This window comes from Monodelphis domestica, chromosome 1, assembly GCF_027887165.1.
Source record: "Monodelphis domestica isolate mMonDom1 chromosome 1, mMonDom1.pri, whole genome shotgun sequence".
Classification (NCBI taxonomy): Eukaryota; Metazoa; Chordata; class Mammalia; order Didelphimorphia; family Didelphidae; genus Monodelphis; species Monodelphis domestica.
In genome coordinates this window covers 171,689,565-171,707,673 of record NC_077227.1, presented here as the reverse complement: position 1 = coordinate 171,707,673, position 18,109 = coordinate 171,689,565, and the positions used below count along the sequence as shown (strand labels likewise).

General features: G+C 33.9%; 1 protein-coding gene across 1 annotated transcript; it reads right to left on the bottom strand.

Moving 5' to 3' along the window:
- Nucleotides 1-450: 450 nt before the first annotated feature.
- Nucleotides 451-1,401, bottom strand: LOC100618752 (olfactory receptor 4F4-like). Its single transcript, XM_056815687.1, has one exon. The coding sequence runs from the start codon at nucleotides 1,399-1,401 to the stop codon at nucleotides 451-453; it is 951 nt and encodes a 316-aa protein (XP_056671665.1).
- Between the last annotated feature and the right edge of the window lie 16,708 nt (nucleotides 1,402-18,109).

Genomic DNA, 18,109 nt, shown 5'->3' with positions numbered 1-18,109 from the left:
GAAATAAAAACAAAAAAGAAATAGTCCATAGAGCTTACATTCTATGTTGGACTTCAGGTTTAACACAGTCACCAAATAAATTGCTATTCTAATGAATCTACTAATATTATTTAAAAAGATAAAATCTAGTCATCTAAAGCTCCAACAGGATAGATACATACCTCAGGAGACAAGAAAACAAGTCATAATGGAGCATTGCTCCTTGAGATTTAGGTATTAAATTTATAAAATAAAATGCTTATTATACAGTCATTTATTATTATAGATTATAACAAAATAATGAATAATATTTTCATAACAAAAATATATAATAAATTATTTATCAACAACCTAACATTGTATATAGGGACATAGATCATTTCTATTTGCTATTAAAGTACTTGGAATTATCTGCAAAATGCTTGCAGTCATTGATGCCAAGTCCACTGAGATGAATAACATATAGGTCTGCTAATCACAAAGAAGACCTTTAAGGACTCCACTCTTGTAATGACTTTTAAATCTCCTCAAAGCAACTTTCATCTCTTTGTTTCTAAATGTATAGATGGCTGGATTTAGGAGAGGCGTTATAACTGAGTAAAACACAGCCAGAAATTTGTCAACTGATGTTATGTTAAGTGGCCACACATAGATGAAGATGCAAGGTCCAAAGAATAACACCACCACCATGATATGAGCAGTGCAAGTGGAGAGTGCTCTGTATGCCCCATCCTTGGAGTGATGGCAGACTGTGAGTAGAATGTAAGTATAAGAAATTAGCAAGAGAATGAAGCATGTCATAGCTAGAACACCACTATCAGCATTCATCAATATTCCCAGAACATAAGAATCAATGCAGGCAAGCTCAATTACTAGTGGGATGTCACAGAAAAAGCTGTTCACTACTCTAGGGCCACAGAAAGGCAGCTTCACAATCACAACCAGTTGACTAATTGAGTGCACAAATCCAATAGTCCATGACATCATTACAAGACAAATGCATCGCCTTTGGTTCATGATGACTGTGTAGTAGAGTGGCTTACATATGGCTATGTAACGGTCATAAGCCATGACAACAAGCAACACCATTTCACCCCCTCCAACAAAATGCACAAAGAGGATCTGACACATGCATCCCTCAAAGGATATGGTTTTGTTTTCCTTGAGTAAGTCTGTGATCATCTTTGGTGTGGTGACTGAAGAAAGCCACAAATCAACAAAAGAGAGGTTGGCCAACAGGAAGTACATGGGGGAATGGAGATGGAGATCAATAATTACTAAAATAACAATAAAGATATTACCTAAAACTATGACCAGGTAGAGCACCAAAATCAAAATAAAAAGGAAAATCTGGAGCTCCCGTGAATTACAAAGACCCAAAAGCACAAACTCAGATACTGTAGAACGATTCATTCCAGTCATTTAGCCAAATCTTTACTATAAAGCATCCTAGGGGAAATGAGAAAAATAGTTATTAGAATAGAAAAGAGCTTAATTATCTATCTTTAATGCTCAAATAAATGATTTCCACATAAATGTGAAATTGTCTTCATTCATTTAACCAATCTTATAATTATGTGTACTGAAATATGATATGAGAAATCAGAGTTTCCTAACCTATGCAAAGGGAGAAGGAAAATCTGATCAAAGAGGTATGTGGAATATTTGAAAAATAACTATTATACATCCAAATAGTCCAAAAGTAATAGTGTCACTGGAAAAAAATTGTGGATTCAATAGAGAATGGTAATGAGGTATAGGTGGGATAAAAAAGGGAGTACATTGGGAAGAAAAGAAATAGTTGAAGGAAAGTTGAGCAAAACTAAGTAAATGAGATTCTGATAAGAAATATTTTTCATAATGAACTAGAAAAAATCAAAGACAAATTCCACCAAATGAAAGATGAGCTAATTTATATCCACAATAATCAGAAACTTTAATTTGTTATTCAAACCAACAAAGTTAAAAATTTTGACTATTAGACTGGAGGGAAAAAATGTTCCATGAGACTTTAAGTAAATTTTTAAAAAGCAAACTTTGTGAATCAGGATTTTTAATCCTGTTTTCAATTACATTCAATACCCAAAACAAACTGGAGTCTGAATATCACATATAGATATTTCTTTCAAAAACTATATACACTGAGAACAAAACTGTAGGTTAACAATAAATAGAATCATAGGAATCAAACTAATTTATTTGACTATGTTCTGGCAAATATTTAACAACTTTATTTCTTAAAGTATGTACTAATAAAATTTATTGAATTAAGCAATTACATTTAATATTAAATGTTATCAATAACTAATATATATTTGCCTCATTATGCTTATGCGTAGACATTCTAGAATGCATTTTGCTTCATATTAAATAGAGAGTAAGGGTAGGTGTGGTAAAAGCCAAGAAGATTTTAAAAAAAGGTGAGAAATCCCTGATATAGATGACATCACCAATTAACAGTCTCATTTGGATTGTTTCCTATATTCCACCAAAATTTGCAATTCACTTATTTTGTTCATACCAACAGGGCAAGTCAGCTATCAGATAAGACAAGAAGAGCTATAAAAAGATTCATAAATAAATAGAAAATAAATGACTTAATCCAACATCTTAATTGGAGAACTCTAAAATCCAATCTAAGACTTCAGTTTGGAAATAGTAGTTGCCATTTATCTAGCTATAGTAGGCACTTATTAAATAATCATTAACTGATTGACAAAATAAAAATTCTGATATAATCATGAAATGTGCTTAATTTGTGATTAATCAATAACTAAAATACATTAGTAAATGAAACCTTTGCCTTAGTATAAATGGAAAGTTCCAGAAACAGAATTCAATTATTTACTATTTGTGTGACGCTGACAATGTCACTTAACCTTTTGAGTCCTTAATTACCTTAGCTGTAAAATTATATGGTTAGAATAATATTAAATATCCTTTAGGTCCAAATCATATGTCCCTGAGATGCTTTGATCTGTGAGTGAGGAAGAAACTGCATTAAATGCCTAGTGAAATGGACTAAAATTTTCATTCAAAAGTAGGTGATTTTCAGGACCCTAGGAGCTAATAACTATATGTTTTTATGGAAGGTAAACATATTCACCATATAATATGAAGTTGAAGGAACTTTTTAAAAGTTGAAATTTAATATTATGAGGTCATGTGCCTATGGACATGAATCCCCTGAGAAAAAGAAAGTATATGCATCTATTGTATATGCAAATTGAAAGATTCAATATCATGGCATTTTAGAATTAGAAGAAATAAGAGGTTTTATAAGGTACTTAAATCCAAATTTTCTAAATCCTCCTTCTACAAGAGTAGAAATTAAGGCTCAGGGAAGTGGCTGGACTTGTTCAAAATCACCTAGAAAGTGATGGGAATAGGAATCAAATTCATTTCTCCTGTAATTCTATCCAATGCTCTTTCCACTCCAGTTCATTGCTTCATTTTCACTCATAATTTTCAATATGTCCAACAATAGTCTAAAATCTCCCATGTACCAACCACAAAAAAAGAAAATTCTCTTAGCAAGTTAACATAGAAATTGATTTTAGAAAAAAGCAATGGTTCATTTAAGAAAATATTGTTTTCAAGTTATTTGGATGTTCTTAATATTTATGATTTGAAATATTTAACCATTGCTATTTACTTCTTAACAAATCCATGGGATATTTTGCTGCTTATCAGAGTACCCTGGCATCCAGTAGATACTTACAAAAATGTTTATTGATTGAATGTTATTAAAACTTCTTGACAGTATTTTCTTACTCTATTTCCAGTAAATGAGCTAAAAATACTGAAATTCCTACTATTATGGCTATTAAATATTGAAAATTTTTGAAATCTCTACTACTAAGTTTCTCTTTAAATATGCCCTCATTTGGTTTTTCTCTTATTCCATGATAATTGCTTTATTGATATGCATGCATATAGGTGAATATTATTTTTCATCCTGATTTCAAGGAAGGAGAAACTGAGAAATTAGAAAGAATATAAGAAATAATTTGAAGGGATTTCCTCCCTTAAATTTATGTAGCATTTCACAGTTACAAAGAATTAAATCAAACTAAAAAGGATTAATGATCAGAAGAGAGTAAGATAAACTAGAATGGGCTTTGGATAGGGATAAACTTGGGTATAATTCTAATCCTGACTGTCACACTAAATAGATATATTATACTTAGTATCTCTTGACTTCACTCCTTCATTAATAATATTGAGATAGGGATAAAAAGGGAATGAAAATTATCTCCAAAGTCTTCTAGCTCTAAAAATTCATAGTTCTATTAACTTAGGTTGTATTTTCACATTTTTCTGGGCCCTATATAAGTAAATTTGCTCTCAAAGAAATTTAAAATTTTCCCTCCCTTTCTTTCATTACTTATTTTTAAATGATATTGGTTAAAACTCTAATAAGGAAAATTTCAAAATGAATCTACCTCCTTAATACTGAAGAGATTAATTCTGGATGAAGAAAGATAAGTCTTTGTGCTATCTAGTATGATTAATGTTTACAGTTATGTGAACACAAGTAAATCTCTCCCTCAGCTAAGCAGGAATATCAAAGAAAAAGGAAATGAACCAAATCTCTGTTTTTCTCTTCTAAGATTGTGTTTCCATTCCATTTCTTATTCTCAGTATTTTAAAGTTCTGTCTTCTTTCCCTTCTAAGGCTTTTGACTTTTCCCAATCAGCTCTGTAACTGCCATAGAGTGTGCCATGAAATATATATGTAAACTACATTAATATAAGGAAAAGAAGGAGAATGAAGAAAGAAAATCAGAGAGTCAGTAGAATAACAGAAATAACTTACCATATGCAGCCTTTGTGTGACCAATGATTTCTCATTTGATTACAAGTTTGTGGAGAATGGAGAATGCTGGGCATCTAACATTGCTGAAGAGAGACCGTGATTTTTGAATGACCATCATCCTTAGTGTGGAATATATTTTATTCACATTAGGGAAGCAGTGTAGTCCCTGTGGTGAATCAGGGAACTTCCCATATTGCAAAGTGAGCCAAAAGGTTTATGGAAAAGATGCATGTTCTATAATCCTATGAGATCTGTGCATACCTAAGGCTTCTTAATTTGATAGTATCATCTGACAAATCATTTTCCAAAATTGAAGGCTAAGAATAATTTTAACTACAAAGCTTTTAAGCAATCATTTAAAAAGTTCATTCCCTGAATGCTTTCTTCTGTAATTTGTCCCTAGCATGCTCTATCTCCACATCTTTCATTTGAGGAATCCTTTTTTTCCTTCAAGGAACCTCTCAGGTGCCATCCCTATCTTGATAATTACCCTCTAGCATCAAAAAATTGAAAGAAGAATCTCTCAATATTTCTTATGCCATCATTAAGAATGTCTTATGTTTATCACTTTCTACTTAAAATTATTCATGTCACATTCTTTTATCCAATTTATATTATAAGATATTATGCTATTTTTTATATTTATATCCTTACTTCTCAGTTTCATAACTTATTTATATTGAGCACTTAATAATTTTAATTGAATTAAATTATTTTTATATGTCCCTAGCAACAAGTTCATTTTATTTGTGAATTTTTATTGCAATTTCATATTGTGATCAATATGGCAGAAAAAGCATTAGTAAGTCATATGCAACAGATTATATGCTAGGCAAACTGACAGTCTTTAACAGGTGAAACAACCTCCATATAACTTAGAAGATCATATGGTGGCTTGGGTGGAAAATAATGCATTTGAGCAGTTTATAACATAATTAATATTAATTTGTTGAAGCATTTATGTTAGAAATTACTAAAGACTAAATTTTCTCCAAATTTTTAAAAGTAAAATGTATTTTTTGTATGTGCTTTAGTCATCCTCTGAATTTTTATGCTAAGTATATTCCAAACAACCTATTGAAATGTAATATCAGTTTTTAAAATACACTGATTTGAGCTTTTCTCTAATAGGAATATAATTCCATAGAATTTATTAACCTGCCAGAAGCTTTAAAAATCCATGAAGTTTTGTCCTTGTTGCAACCCTGTTGGACTTGAACAATTTAAGAACCAGCCTCCCAAAACAAAGCCAGACTTGTAGAGCATTATTTAATGTGATGGAGTATAAGGATGGTAATGTTGATATCCAGAGCCTTTGAATATTAGTATCCCCTAAACCACCAAACCTACTTCTAACCCATTCTTTAATGACCATCACTGAAGGGAGAAATTCTTATGGAAAAGGAATCCTCCTCCTCATTCTTACTAAGAAGAACTACTGACCAACTGCCATGAATAAGCAGATAAGGATAGAAGCTTTGGTAATGTCAAAACCACCAGAGTATTGTACTTTTTCAAGTCCATGTCTTGATCATGATTTGGGAAAACTACTTCTCTCAAGAAAAGATCAGTCATCCTTATAAACTGCCAAGCAATTTTCCTTTACATAGGAAGAAAGCCAGCTAGATGAGAAAGAAAGTAACCTAGAGGAAGAGAAAATAAATCAAACTCCTTGATATATCTCCATAGAAACACCTTCATATAAAAACATATATAAATATAAACAACTTAAACACTATCTCCAATTGGGTCTTGATGGTGACAATTTGGGACTCAAGACCCAAGAGCCTGGAACACCCATTTTCCAGTCTAATGCTTGTAACCATCATCATGTGAAGGGAAATCCTGGAGAGATGCAGTTTAGTAACTTATCCTGTGGATGGCACAGGCACAGCTGTTAAAGAACATGAAAGGAAGTTCTTGATATTAAAAGTATCAAGTCCTTGGCAGTGTGGAATGATTCATAATCATGACAGATATGGTTTATATAAATGAAAATTATACCAATTTATTTTTTATCTCTCTATTTAGTCTTTATTGTAAAGATGTGAAGCCACTGGACACCTAGGTCTAAGAAGTAGTGATTATGTATTCTGATTATGTACCTGAATAACATTCTGGGAACCACTATATATTGAGACCACATACTGATATACTGAATTGATTTAAACTGAAGTCAGGGTTATGGGGAAGAATATACAGAAAATATTGAGGAATAGATTAATCTTCTCTAGACACACTGAAAGCACCATTGGGACAATTCAATTAAAAAAGAAGATAATAGGAATGATATAGGTTGTGTCCCTTTGCCATGTATTTGTGTTTTCTTTAGTTATATCTCTATATTTCAAAAGTTTTTCATGCTAATTGATTTAAAATTATGAGTATTCAATATTATATTATTTGATGTTCTCAAATATTTTTATACTATACATAGGAATATGCCTGAATAAGCTTGTAGGAAATTATTTTTAAATCTTCACTGTGAACATTTACACAATGAAAATGTTACAAATCAGGCTTTGTTTTATTGTTCTAGTGATTGTCTAAATTTATGAAAATAATAAAGAACATGCTAACAATGCAGATTGAATGAAAATTTTGGTCATGTGATTGTTGCTGTTCTTTTCATGTTTGATTTGGTTGTTAAGCATATGCTAGCACACCCCTTACTAAACATTATCTTTACTTTATTCTTAATTCTATCCTTTTGATTATTATCCAAAATCAATAGTTCTCTATTCAAAAAAGGCCTAAAAAAGACTACATATGAATCAATGAATCTTCACTATAATTGACTTTAAATATTTCTAAATTTAACCTAATTCCAACACTGCCATTCTTACAAGTATACATTTCTGAACTTCCTTTTGATCTCCTCTGTGTGTTTTAACAATTAAATAATGTGCATTTTTTTTCTTTTCTACCTTTTTTTAGTATTACTATCATTCCCTCCACACCCTCTATAATTATCTACCCTTCTCCTTGAAATAGTCATACATAAACAAATACATAAAATTGTCATGTATGGGGGGCAGCTGGGTGGCTCAGTGGATTGAGAGCCAGGCCTAGAGATGGGAGGTCCTAGGTTCAAATCTGGCCTCAGACACTTCCCAGCTGTGTGACTCTGGGCAAGTCACTTGACCCCCATTGCCTAGCCCTTACCACTCTTCTGCCTTGGAGCCAATACACAGTATTGACTCCAAGACGGAAGGTAAGGGTTTAAAAAAATTGTCATGTATGAAAAACATGTATTCAATTTTGCAATTCTATTTCCTTCCCTCTCTGCCAAGTTGTGATGATTTACCATCAGTCTTTCAGATATCATTGATTATTTATCATAATTAATAAGCTTTTCACAGTTTTTTTCCTTTACAATGTTTTTCTCATTGTATAAATTGTTTTCCTGACTTTGTTCACTTCATTTCACATAGATTCTGGTAAGTTTCTCTGAATCAATTCCTTTTATCACTTCCTAGAGCACTGTAATATTCCCAAATACCTGAATGCTGTAATTCAACCTTCCCCAATTGGTCAGACTCCCATTTTGTTTCCAATATTTTGTTAAAATTAGAAGTACTACTATAAATATCTCTCCAACATATACATCCCCCTTTCTTTGATCTCCTCAAGTAACAGGCCCAAGTCATGGTATTACTAGGTCAAAAGATATGTACAAAAGTTAGCGATTAATGGGAAATAGTTTCAAATTGCATTATAAGATGTTTAGACCACTTCTCAGCTCCACCAAATTTGAAGTAGTGTGTCTATCCTCCCACAACAACATTCACAGTTATAATTTCCTTTTTAATTATCTTTGTGAAATTAATGGATATGAAATAGACCCTAGGAGTTGTTTTGGTTTGTATATTTCTTGTTTTTTACAATATAAAATGTTTTTGCATATGGTTGATAATATATTCTTCCTATTTGGTAGAATGTCTGGTCATGGACTTTGATCCCTTTTCTATTAGAGAAATGGCTTTTGTTCTTGTATATTGAGGCTCATTCTCTGTAAGGCTTAAAAATCAGACCTTTTCCAGAACATCTAACTCCAAAGATTTTTCTTTTCAAATTAGCTGATTTCCTTCTAATTTTACCTTCCTTGATTTTTTTTGGTGTAAATTCTTGCTTTTTTATGTGAAATTTATGCCCTGCTGGCTATGGGCAATATTTCTTTTTTTTTTTTTCATGAGAAATGATGAACAGTTTAATTAAAAAAATGGAAAGACCAAATAAAATTATGAAATGTGAAATAAGTAGAAGCAAGAGAACATTATATACAATTACTGAATGTTTCTGAATGCCCACCTAAAAAGAAAGAACTGATTAACAGAACAAAAATCATGGCATTCTGAAGATCAAACCTTTGTATCCTCAATCATTTCATCTTTTGTTTATTTTATGTTACCAGTATACACATTCATCCCTAATACATACATGATCTCATTTTATCTTCACAATGACATGTGAGATAGAAACTATCTATACACATTATTATCCCTATTTACAGATGAGGAAACTGAGGTTGAAAACAGAAGTGGCTTGAGTCAGTCTCACAATTAGTAGAATTTGAATGAAGTTTTAGATAACTCAAAACTGAACCTTATATCCACTATGCATTCAAGTCATTGAAACTTAAATCTTAAATTTGATTCAGTTAGTGACTATTTCATATTTTTATATATTATACATATATAACCCTAATCCTAATCCTAAATTCATGCTAAATTCAGCATTAGAATCGGTGTATAATTTGATAACAAATGAAAGTATCAGGTCACCAGACTTTAGGGGTCTTACTAAAAGAAATTTTGTGAGAGATGAAAATATTTCTGTCATTAATAATTCCTTTTTAACCAAGTAATCTGAAATTTGTCATCCTTAGGGTGAAAACTGTCTTTTGGGTGCTCCTTTATTGATACACAGTGACCTTTTAGCCCCTGCCAATTAGGAAATTCACCAGCCGTATGGGCCTTTATGTAATGCCCCTGGCTCTGGCTAGGTTCCATAATTCTATAAATGGTGCCCCCATACTGCAACAACTGCCATTTTCCTTTTGCCAGCTGGCAGGATCATGGCCATCCATTAATGCTTTAGAAAATGATTAATAGCTTCCTCCAAGGATAAGAGGTGAATTTAGAATCATTCACAGATGAATGAGAAGAAACCACTGGGTAACTCTCCTGGCCCAGCATCCCTCCAACCACAGTCATTTTTGCCAGTATCTGAAATGAAGCATGAGTAGCTGGCATGACAACACAGAAGCTTGAGAGAAAAAAAACCCCACAAACTCAATATCTGCCACTATCAATGTGCATTTTTTGTTTTACTTTTAATGTTGATTTTGAAATAATTTGGTCCATTAATAGATATAATGGAACATCTTTTAAGATTTGAGCATGGGTCATATTTCTATTTACATTGATAATTCTAATGCTATTCTGAGAAATATCTCTTGTCTGTTGATATGTTTGATGGCTACAGTGACTTTGGTTATTTGCCTCTCTCTTTTTTAGAATCTATATTGATAGATTAAAAATGAGATGAAAAGGAAAGCTTTATTTGATTAAATATATTTAGGGCAAACCTCAAAGCTACAAAAAAGATTCATTTTTATAATATATTCCATTTCCTTAACTGATACTTTGGAGAATATATCATATTCTATTGTGTAAGTAATATTTATATGTCACTTTACAATTCACAAAGAACTTTAAATCTATTTTCTCATTTGAGTTTCACTGAACTTTGTAAAGTGGGAACTATAGGCATTTAATAATACCTATATCCATTTTTAAAATTTTATTTTATTTGGTCATTTCCAAACATTATTCATTGGAAACAAAAATCATTTTCTTTTCCTCCCCTAACCCCTCCCACCACTTCTCCCATAGCCAGTGCATGATTCCACTGGGTATCACTTGTGTTCTTGACTCGAACCCATTTCCGTGTTCTTGGTATTTGCTCTAGTGTTCATTTAGTGTCTCTCCTCAGTCATATCCCCCTCCACCCCTGTAGTCAAGCAGTTGCTTTTCTTTGGTGTTTTTACTCTCACAGTTTATCCTCTGTTTGTGGAGAGTGTTTTTTAAATCCCTGCAGATTATTCAGGGACATTGCATTGTGCCTAATGGATAAGTCCATTACCTTTGATTGTACCACAGTGTATCAGTCTATGTGTACAATGTTCTCCTGGTTCTGCTCCTTTTGCTCTGCATCACTTCCTGGAGGTTGTTCCAGACTCCATGAAATTCCTCCACTTTATTATTCCTTTTAGCACAATAGTATTCCATCACCAACATATACCACAATTTGTTCAGCCATTCCCCAATTGAAGGGCATCCCCTCATTTTCCAATTTTTGGCCACCACAAAGAGTGCAGCTATGAATATTCTTGTACAAGTTTTTTTTTTCCTTATTATCTCTTTGGGGTACAAAGCCAGAAGTACTATGGCTGGATCAAAGGGCAGACAGTCTTTTATCGCACTTTGGGCATAATTCCAAATTTCCCTCCAGAATGTTTGGATCAATTCACAACTCCACCAGCAATGAATTAGTATCCCTACTTTGCCGCATCCCCTCCAGCATTCATTACTTTCCATAGCTGTCATGTTAGCCAATCTGCTAGGTGTGAGGTGATACCTCAGAGTTGTTTTGATTTGCATCTCTCTGATTATAAGAGATGTAGAGCACTTTTTCATGTGCTTATTAATAGTTTTGATTTCTTTGGCTGAGAACTGCCTGTTCATGTCCCTTGCCCATTTTTCAGTTGGAGAATGGCTTCATTTTTTGTACAATTGATTTAGCTCTTTGTAAAATTGAGTAATTAAACTTTTGTCAGAGGTTTTTATGAAGATTGCTTCCCAATTTGTTGCTTTCTTTCTGATTTTAGTTACATTGGTTTTGTTTGTACAAAAACTTTTTAATTTGATGTATTCCAAATTATTTATTTTGCATTTTGTGACTCTTTCTATGTCTTGCTTGGTTTTTAAATCTTTCCCTTCCCAAAGGTCTGACATGGACACTATTCTGTGTTCGCCTAATTTTCTTATAGTTTCCTTCTATTATGTTCAAGTCAATCACCCATTTTGAATTTATCTTGGTGTAGGGTGTGAGGTGTTGATCTAAACCTAATCTTTCCCACACTGTCCTCCAATTTTCCCGGCAGTTTTAATGAAATAGTGTATTTTTATCCCAAAAGCTGGGTTCTCTGGGTTTGTCATATACTGTCCTGCTGAGGTCACTTACCCTGAGTCTATTCCACTGATCCTTCTTTCTGTCTCTTAGCCAGTACCAAATTGTTTTGATGACCCCTGCTTTATAATATAGTCTGAGATCTGGGACTGCAAGGCCCCCTTCCTTTGAATATTTTTTACATTGTTTCCCTGGATATCCTTGATCCTTTGTTCTTCCAAATGAACTTTGTTATGGTTTTTTCTAAATCAGTAAAAAAAAATTTTGGAAGTTCAATGGGTATGGCACTAAATAGATAAATAAGTTTGGGTAGGATGTTCATTTTTATTATATTGGCTCGTCCTACCCATGAGCAGTTAATGTTCTTCCAATTGTTCAAGTCTAGTTTTAGTTGTGTGGCGAGTGTTTTGTAGTTGTGTTCATATAGTTCCTCTGTTTGTTTTGGAGATAGATTCCTAAGTATTTTATTTTGTCTAAGGTGATTTTGAATGGGCCTTCTCTTTCTCGTTTCTGCTGCTGAGTTGTGTTGGAAATATATAGAAATGCTGATGACTTATGTGGGTTTATTTTGTATCCTGCAACTTTGCTAAAGTTGTTGATTATTTCAATTATCGTTTTTGTTTGTTTTTTTAAGCCCTTACCTTCCATCTTGGAGTCAATACTATGTATTGGCTCCAAGGCAGAAGAGTGGTAAGGGCTAGGCAATGGGGGTCAAGTGACTTGCCCAGGGCCACACAGTTAGGAAGTGGCTGAGGCCAGATTTGAACCTAGGACCTCCTGTCTCTAGGCCTGGTTCTCAATCCACTGAACTCTCCAGTTGCCCCCTCAATTAGCTTTTCGGTTGAATCTCTAGGATTCTTTAAGTAGACCATCATGTCATCTGCAAAGAATGATAACTTGGTCTCCTCCTTGCCTATTTCAATGCCTTCAATTTCTTTTTCTTCTCTAATTGCTACTGATAGTGTTTCTAGTACAATATCAAATAATAGAGGTGATAATGGGCATTTGTGTTTCACTCCTGATTTTATTGGGAATGCATCTAGTTTATCCCCATTGCAAATGATATTAGTTGATTATTTTAGATATATACTGTTTATTATTTTTAGAAATGACCCTTCTATTCCTATGCTTTCTCGTGTTTTTAGTAGGAATGGGTGTTGTATTTTATCAAAGGCTTTTTCTGCATCTATTGAGATAATCATGTGATTTTTGTTGGTTTGCTTGTTGATGTGGTCAATTATGTGGATGGTTTTCCTAATATCGAACCAGCCCTGCATCCCTGGTATTAATCCTACTTGATCATGGTGAATGACTCTTCTGATCACTTGCTGGAGTCTTTTTGCTAGTATCCTATTTAAGATTTTTGCATCTATATTCATTAGGGAGATTGGTCTATAATTTTCTTTCTCTGTCTTTGGCCTGATTGGCTTTGGGATCAGAACCATGTTTGTGTCATAAAAGGAATTTGCTAGAACTCCCTCTTTGCTTATTATGTCAAATAGTTTGTATAGTATTGGGGTTAGTTGTTCTTTGAATGTTTGATAGAATTCACTGGTGAATCCATCAGGCCCTGGGGACTTTTTCTTAGGAAGTTCTTTGATGGCCTGTTGGATTTCTGTTTCTGATATGGGATTATTTAAGAAATCTATTTCTTCTTCTGTTAGTCTAGGCAATTTATATTTTTGTAAATATTCATCCATATCACCTAGGTTGGTATATTTATTACCATATAGTTGGGCAAAGTAGTTTTTAATGATTGCCTTAATTTCCTCTTCATTGGAAGTGAGGTCCCCCTTTTCATCCTTGATGCTGTTAATTTGCCTTTCTTCTTTCCTTTTTTTAATTAGATTGCCCAGCACTATGTCTATTTTGTCTGTTTTTTCAAAGTACCAGGTTTTAGTCATGTTTATTAGTGCAATAGTTCTATCACTTTCGATTTTATTAATTTCTCCCTTAATTTTTAGGATTTCTAGTATGGTTTTCTTCTGGGGGTTTTTAATTTGTTTGTTCTCAAGTTTTTTGATTTGCATTTCCAATTCATTGATCTCTGCCCTCCCTAATTTGTTAATATATGCACTCATGAATATGAATTTTTCTCTAAGTACTGCCTTGGCTGCATCCCATAAGGTTTGAAAGGATGTCTCACCATTGTCATTTTCCTCAACGAAATTATTAATTGTTTCTATGATTTCTTCTCTAACTGATTTTAGAGTATCATATTATTTAATTTCCAATTAATTTTTGATTTGGCTCTCCATGTACCCGTACTGATCAATATTTTTATTGCTTTATGATCTGAAAAGGTTGCATTTATTATTTCTGCTGTTCTGCATTTGAGTGCCATGTTTCTGTAAACTAGTGTATGATCTATTTTTGTGAATGTGCCATGTGGTGCTGAAAAGAAGGTGTATTCCTTTTTGTCCCTATTTATTTTTCTCCATATGTCTATTAACTCTAATTTTTCTAAAATTTCATTCACCTCTTTTACCTCTTTCTTATTTATTTTTTGGTTTGATTTATCTAAATTTGATAGTGGTTGGTTCAAGTCTCCCACTAATATGGTTTTACTGTCTATTTCCTCCTTCAATTCTCCTAGTTTCTCTATTAAAAATTTGGATGCTATTCCGTTTGGTGCATACATGTTGATTAGTGATATTTCCTCATTGTCTATATTCCCTTTTAACAGAATATATTTACCTTCCCTATCCCTTTTGATCCGGTCTATTTGTGCTTTGTCTTTGTCAGATATCATGATTCCAACTCCTTCCTTCTTTCTATCAGTTGAGGATCAAAAGGTATTACTCAATCCTTTAATTCTAACCTTGTGAGTATCAACCCGCCTCATATGTGTTTCTTGAAGACAACCTATGGTAGGGTTTTGGATTCTAATCTGCTATTTGTCTACATTTTATGGGTGAATTCATCCCAATCATATTCAAAGTTATGATTGTCACTTGTAGATTCCCTGGTATTTTGATATCTTCCCCTAGTTCTGACCTTTCTTCCCTAGCTATATCCTTTTGAACCAGTTGTTTACTTTAAGTCAGTCCCCTTAGTCCCCTCCCTTGGTATGCTTCCCTTTCTAGCCCTTCCCTTTTTATGCTCCCTTCCCCTACATTTTTATACTCCCTCCCCTCTCCCCCTCCTTAATTTCCCTTTCTTTCTTACCCTGTTGGATAAGATAGAATTCAGGATCCCACTGGATCTAGATGTTCTTCCCTCTCAGAGTTGGTTTCACTTAGAGTAAGGTTTAAGTAATACCACTTCACGCTCTTTTCCTCTCCTTCTCATATGAGACATCTTCCCCTCCCCTTCCCATGTGTATCTTTGTATGGGAAAGGTTATTCTATTTAGTTCCCACCCCATTTCTTGAAGTAAGTCTTAGTATTGTCAAAGCTTCCCCCCTCCCTTTTCTTTTCTTTGCCCCCCCTTTCACCAAATCTTCTTGATGCCCCAATCTTTCCCTATGCATGATTCTTCTAACTACTCTTATGGTGCATACAATTTTTGAGAGTTACACAATACATTTTCCCCACATATTAATATATATAATTTGATGTAAATGTAGTCCTTATAGAAGAAAGTTTGACGTAAAGAAAAAGATAAGATTTATCTCCTTTTCCCTTTCTTTCATATTTACCTTTTCATGTTTCTCTTGCTTTCTGTGCTTGGATATCAAATTTTCCACTAAGTTCTGGTCTTTTCTTAGCAAATGCTTGGGAATCTTCTATTTTGTTTAATGGCCATACTTTTCCCTGGAAGTATATAGTCAGTTTTGCTGGGTAGTTGATTCTTGGTTGGAGACCCAGCTCTCTTATCTTTCTAAATATCGTGTTCCATTCTTTGAGGTCTCTTAGTGTGTTAGCCACTAAGTCATGTGTGATCCTTATGGGAGCCCCCCTATATCTGAAGCTCCTCTTCTTGGCTTCTTTTAGGATTTTCTCCTTTTCTTGGAAGCTCTTGAATTTGGAGATTACATTCCTGGGCTTTTTCTTTTGGGGATTTAGTATAGAGGGTGTTCTATTAACCCCTTCTAGTTCTATTTTGCCCCCTTGCTCCAGGACACATGGGCAATTTTCTTCCATAATCTCCTATAGTATAGCATCTAGGTTTTTGTTTATCTCTGGTTTTTTGGGCAGACCAATAATTGTCACGTTGTCTCTTCTTCCTCTGTTTTCCAGGTCTGAGACCTTTTCAGTGAGATATTTTGTGTTTTCTTCTAATTCATTAATTTTTTGGCTTTGCTTTATTAATTCTTGCTGTTTTGCATGCTCAGTGTCTACCAGTTGCTTAATTCTGGTCGTTAGGGACTAGTTTTGCTTTTCAGCTTTGTCTGCCTTTCTATTAGATGCTTCCAGCTCTTTCTCCAATTGTAAAGTCTTGTCTAGCAGACTGCTGATCTCTTTCTCCCATTTTTCTTTCCAGAAGATTTCCATCTTTTGGAAAAGCTCCAATTTGAGTTCTTCCAGAGCTTGTGGATAATTTCTATTTTGTGAAGCATGTTTTTATTTAGTTTGGGTTTCATCCCCTTTCTCTTCTTTTCCTTGGGTACTCCCCCCATAAGAGTTTTCAATGGTCACCTTTTTTCCCTTTCTTCCTGGAGGCTTGATTTTGGGCCATGTGAGCCATCCCTTTGGTGGTTTTATTCCCCTTTCCTTTTTGATCTGGGGTCTGGGTTATATGGGTGGGTTTTCTGTGAATTTAGGTTGCCTCAGACTAGTTCTTTCCAGCCTCTGAGGTTTCTTAGAGTGAAGGCCCCTGTGCTCAGCGCGGCCTCCCCTTTGCTCAGCTCAGTCTCTCAGCGTGGCTGCCCCTTTGCTCAGTGCAGCCTCTTAGTGCGGCCACCCCTTTGCTCAGAGCATCCTCTCAGCGCGGCCGCCCCTTTGCTCAGTGCAGGATTTTCCCGTAAAACCACCCTGAGAGGTGATTTCCTTGCAGTCTTTAGATCCCAAGGACCCTGGTGTGCTCCCCTAGACAGAGATTCTCCTCACTCACTCGCTGTCCAAGTGAGAGCTCTGATACCTTACTCTGGTTTGGTGGGTGTGGGGAGTGGGGGGGAGGGGCGGCTCAGTTCATGTTTTTGTGCAAGCTTTTCTTCCTCCTTATAGTGTGGAAATGTTCAAGCCTCACTTATCTTCATTTCTGTGGGGTACTGGAGAGTCCCTCTGTTCTTCCAAAGGTGATTTTTATGCTCTTTTGAGGTAGTCTATTTCGTTTGGTGCTGGGGAGAGCAAGCGATTCACCTCTAGATTGCGGCCATGTTAACCTGGAAGTCTATGGGCAATATTTCTGACATTAATGATTTTCCATTTCCAGAAATTCTTTACTTTACCATACTTTACAAAGGCAGATTTTTTTTTTACTAAATTCTTATGGACATTTAGATAGTTGTATTTGTTTTATTTCATTTTCACCAGTACAAAATCTTATGATTGGTTAATTTCGCCTTATTTTTAAAGTAAAAGGGATTTTTTTAAAAGTTTTTAAAATCAATCTCTCACTCCCACTATTTTCCTCTCCAAATTTAGCAAATGAAAAAAAAACTCCAATCAACGTATTCCTCAATTCATATTTATGTTGTCCTCCAAAAGAAGTTCTCACATTATGTATAGCCAAAAAATATATGTCTCTTTCAGTATTTTATATTCATGTCTCTATTAGATGGTGAGTGGCTATTTCAGCATTACTTTTCTGGACATATAGTTTGTAGTATAATGCTTCTCAGATAATTAGTCATTGTCAGAGCTGAGATATTGCACACACATTTGCTTTACTCCATGACAAGTGATCTTTCTGTCCCAAACCTCTGATTTTTACTTCCTAGACTAGGGCATCTGAATATAGTAAATTGAATATAGTAAAATTTCTAATTTTATTTTTATTATATTAATTTTATTTAGAAATGAAGACTAATTTAATTTATAGAGAATTGTGAGTTAGAGAATTTGTTAGAATAGGAATTTCCAATATTTTTGAGTATTAAAGCATTATTTTAAAGAAAACAAAAGTCATGGTCCCATACTTGATAATGCTTGTTGGTCCAGCAAACATAAAATCACAAAGAGCCACTATAAGTTGATACCTTTAAATAAGTTTATTTTCTATGAATTATGATATC

Bases quoted from the DNA above. Each gene is read 5' to 3' on its own strand.
- LOC100618752 (XM_056815687.1), bottom strand. From the start codon at position 1,401: ATGACTGGAATGAATCGTTCTACAGTATCTGAGTTTGTGCTTTTGGGT.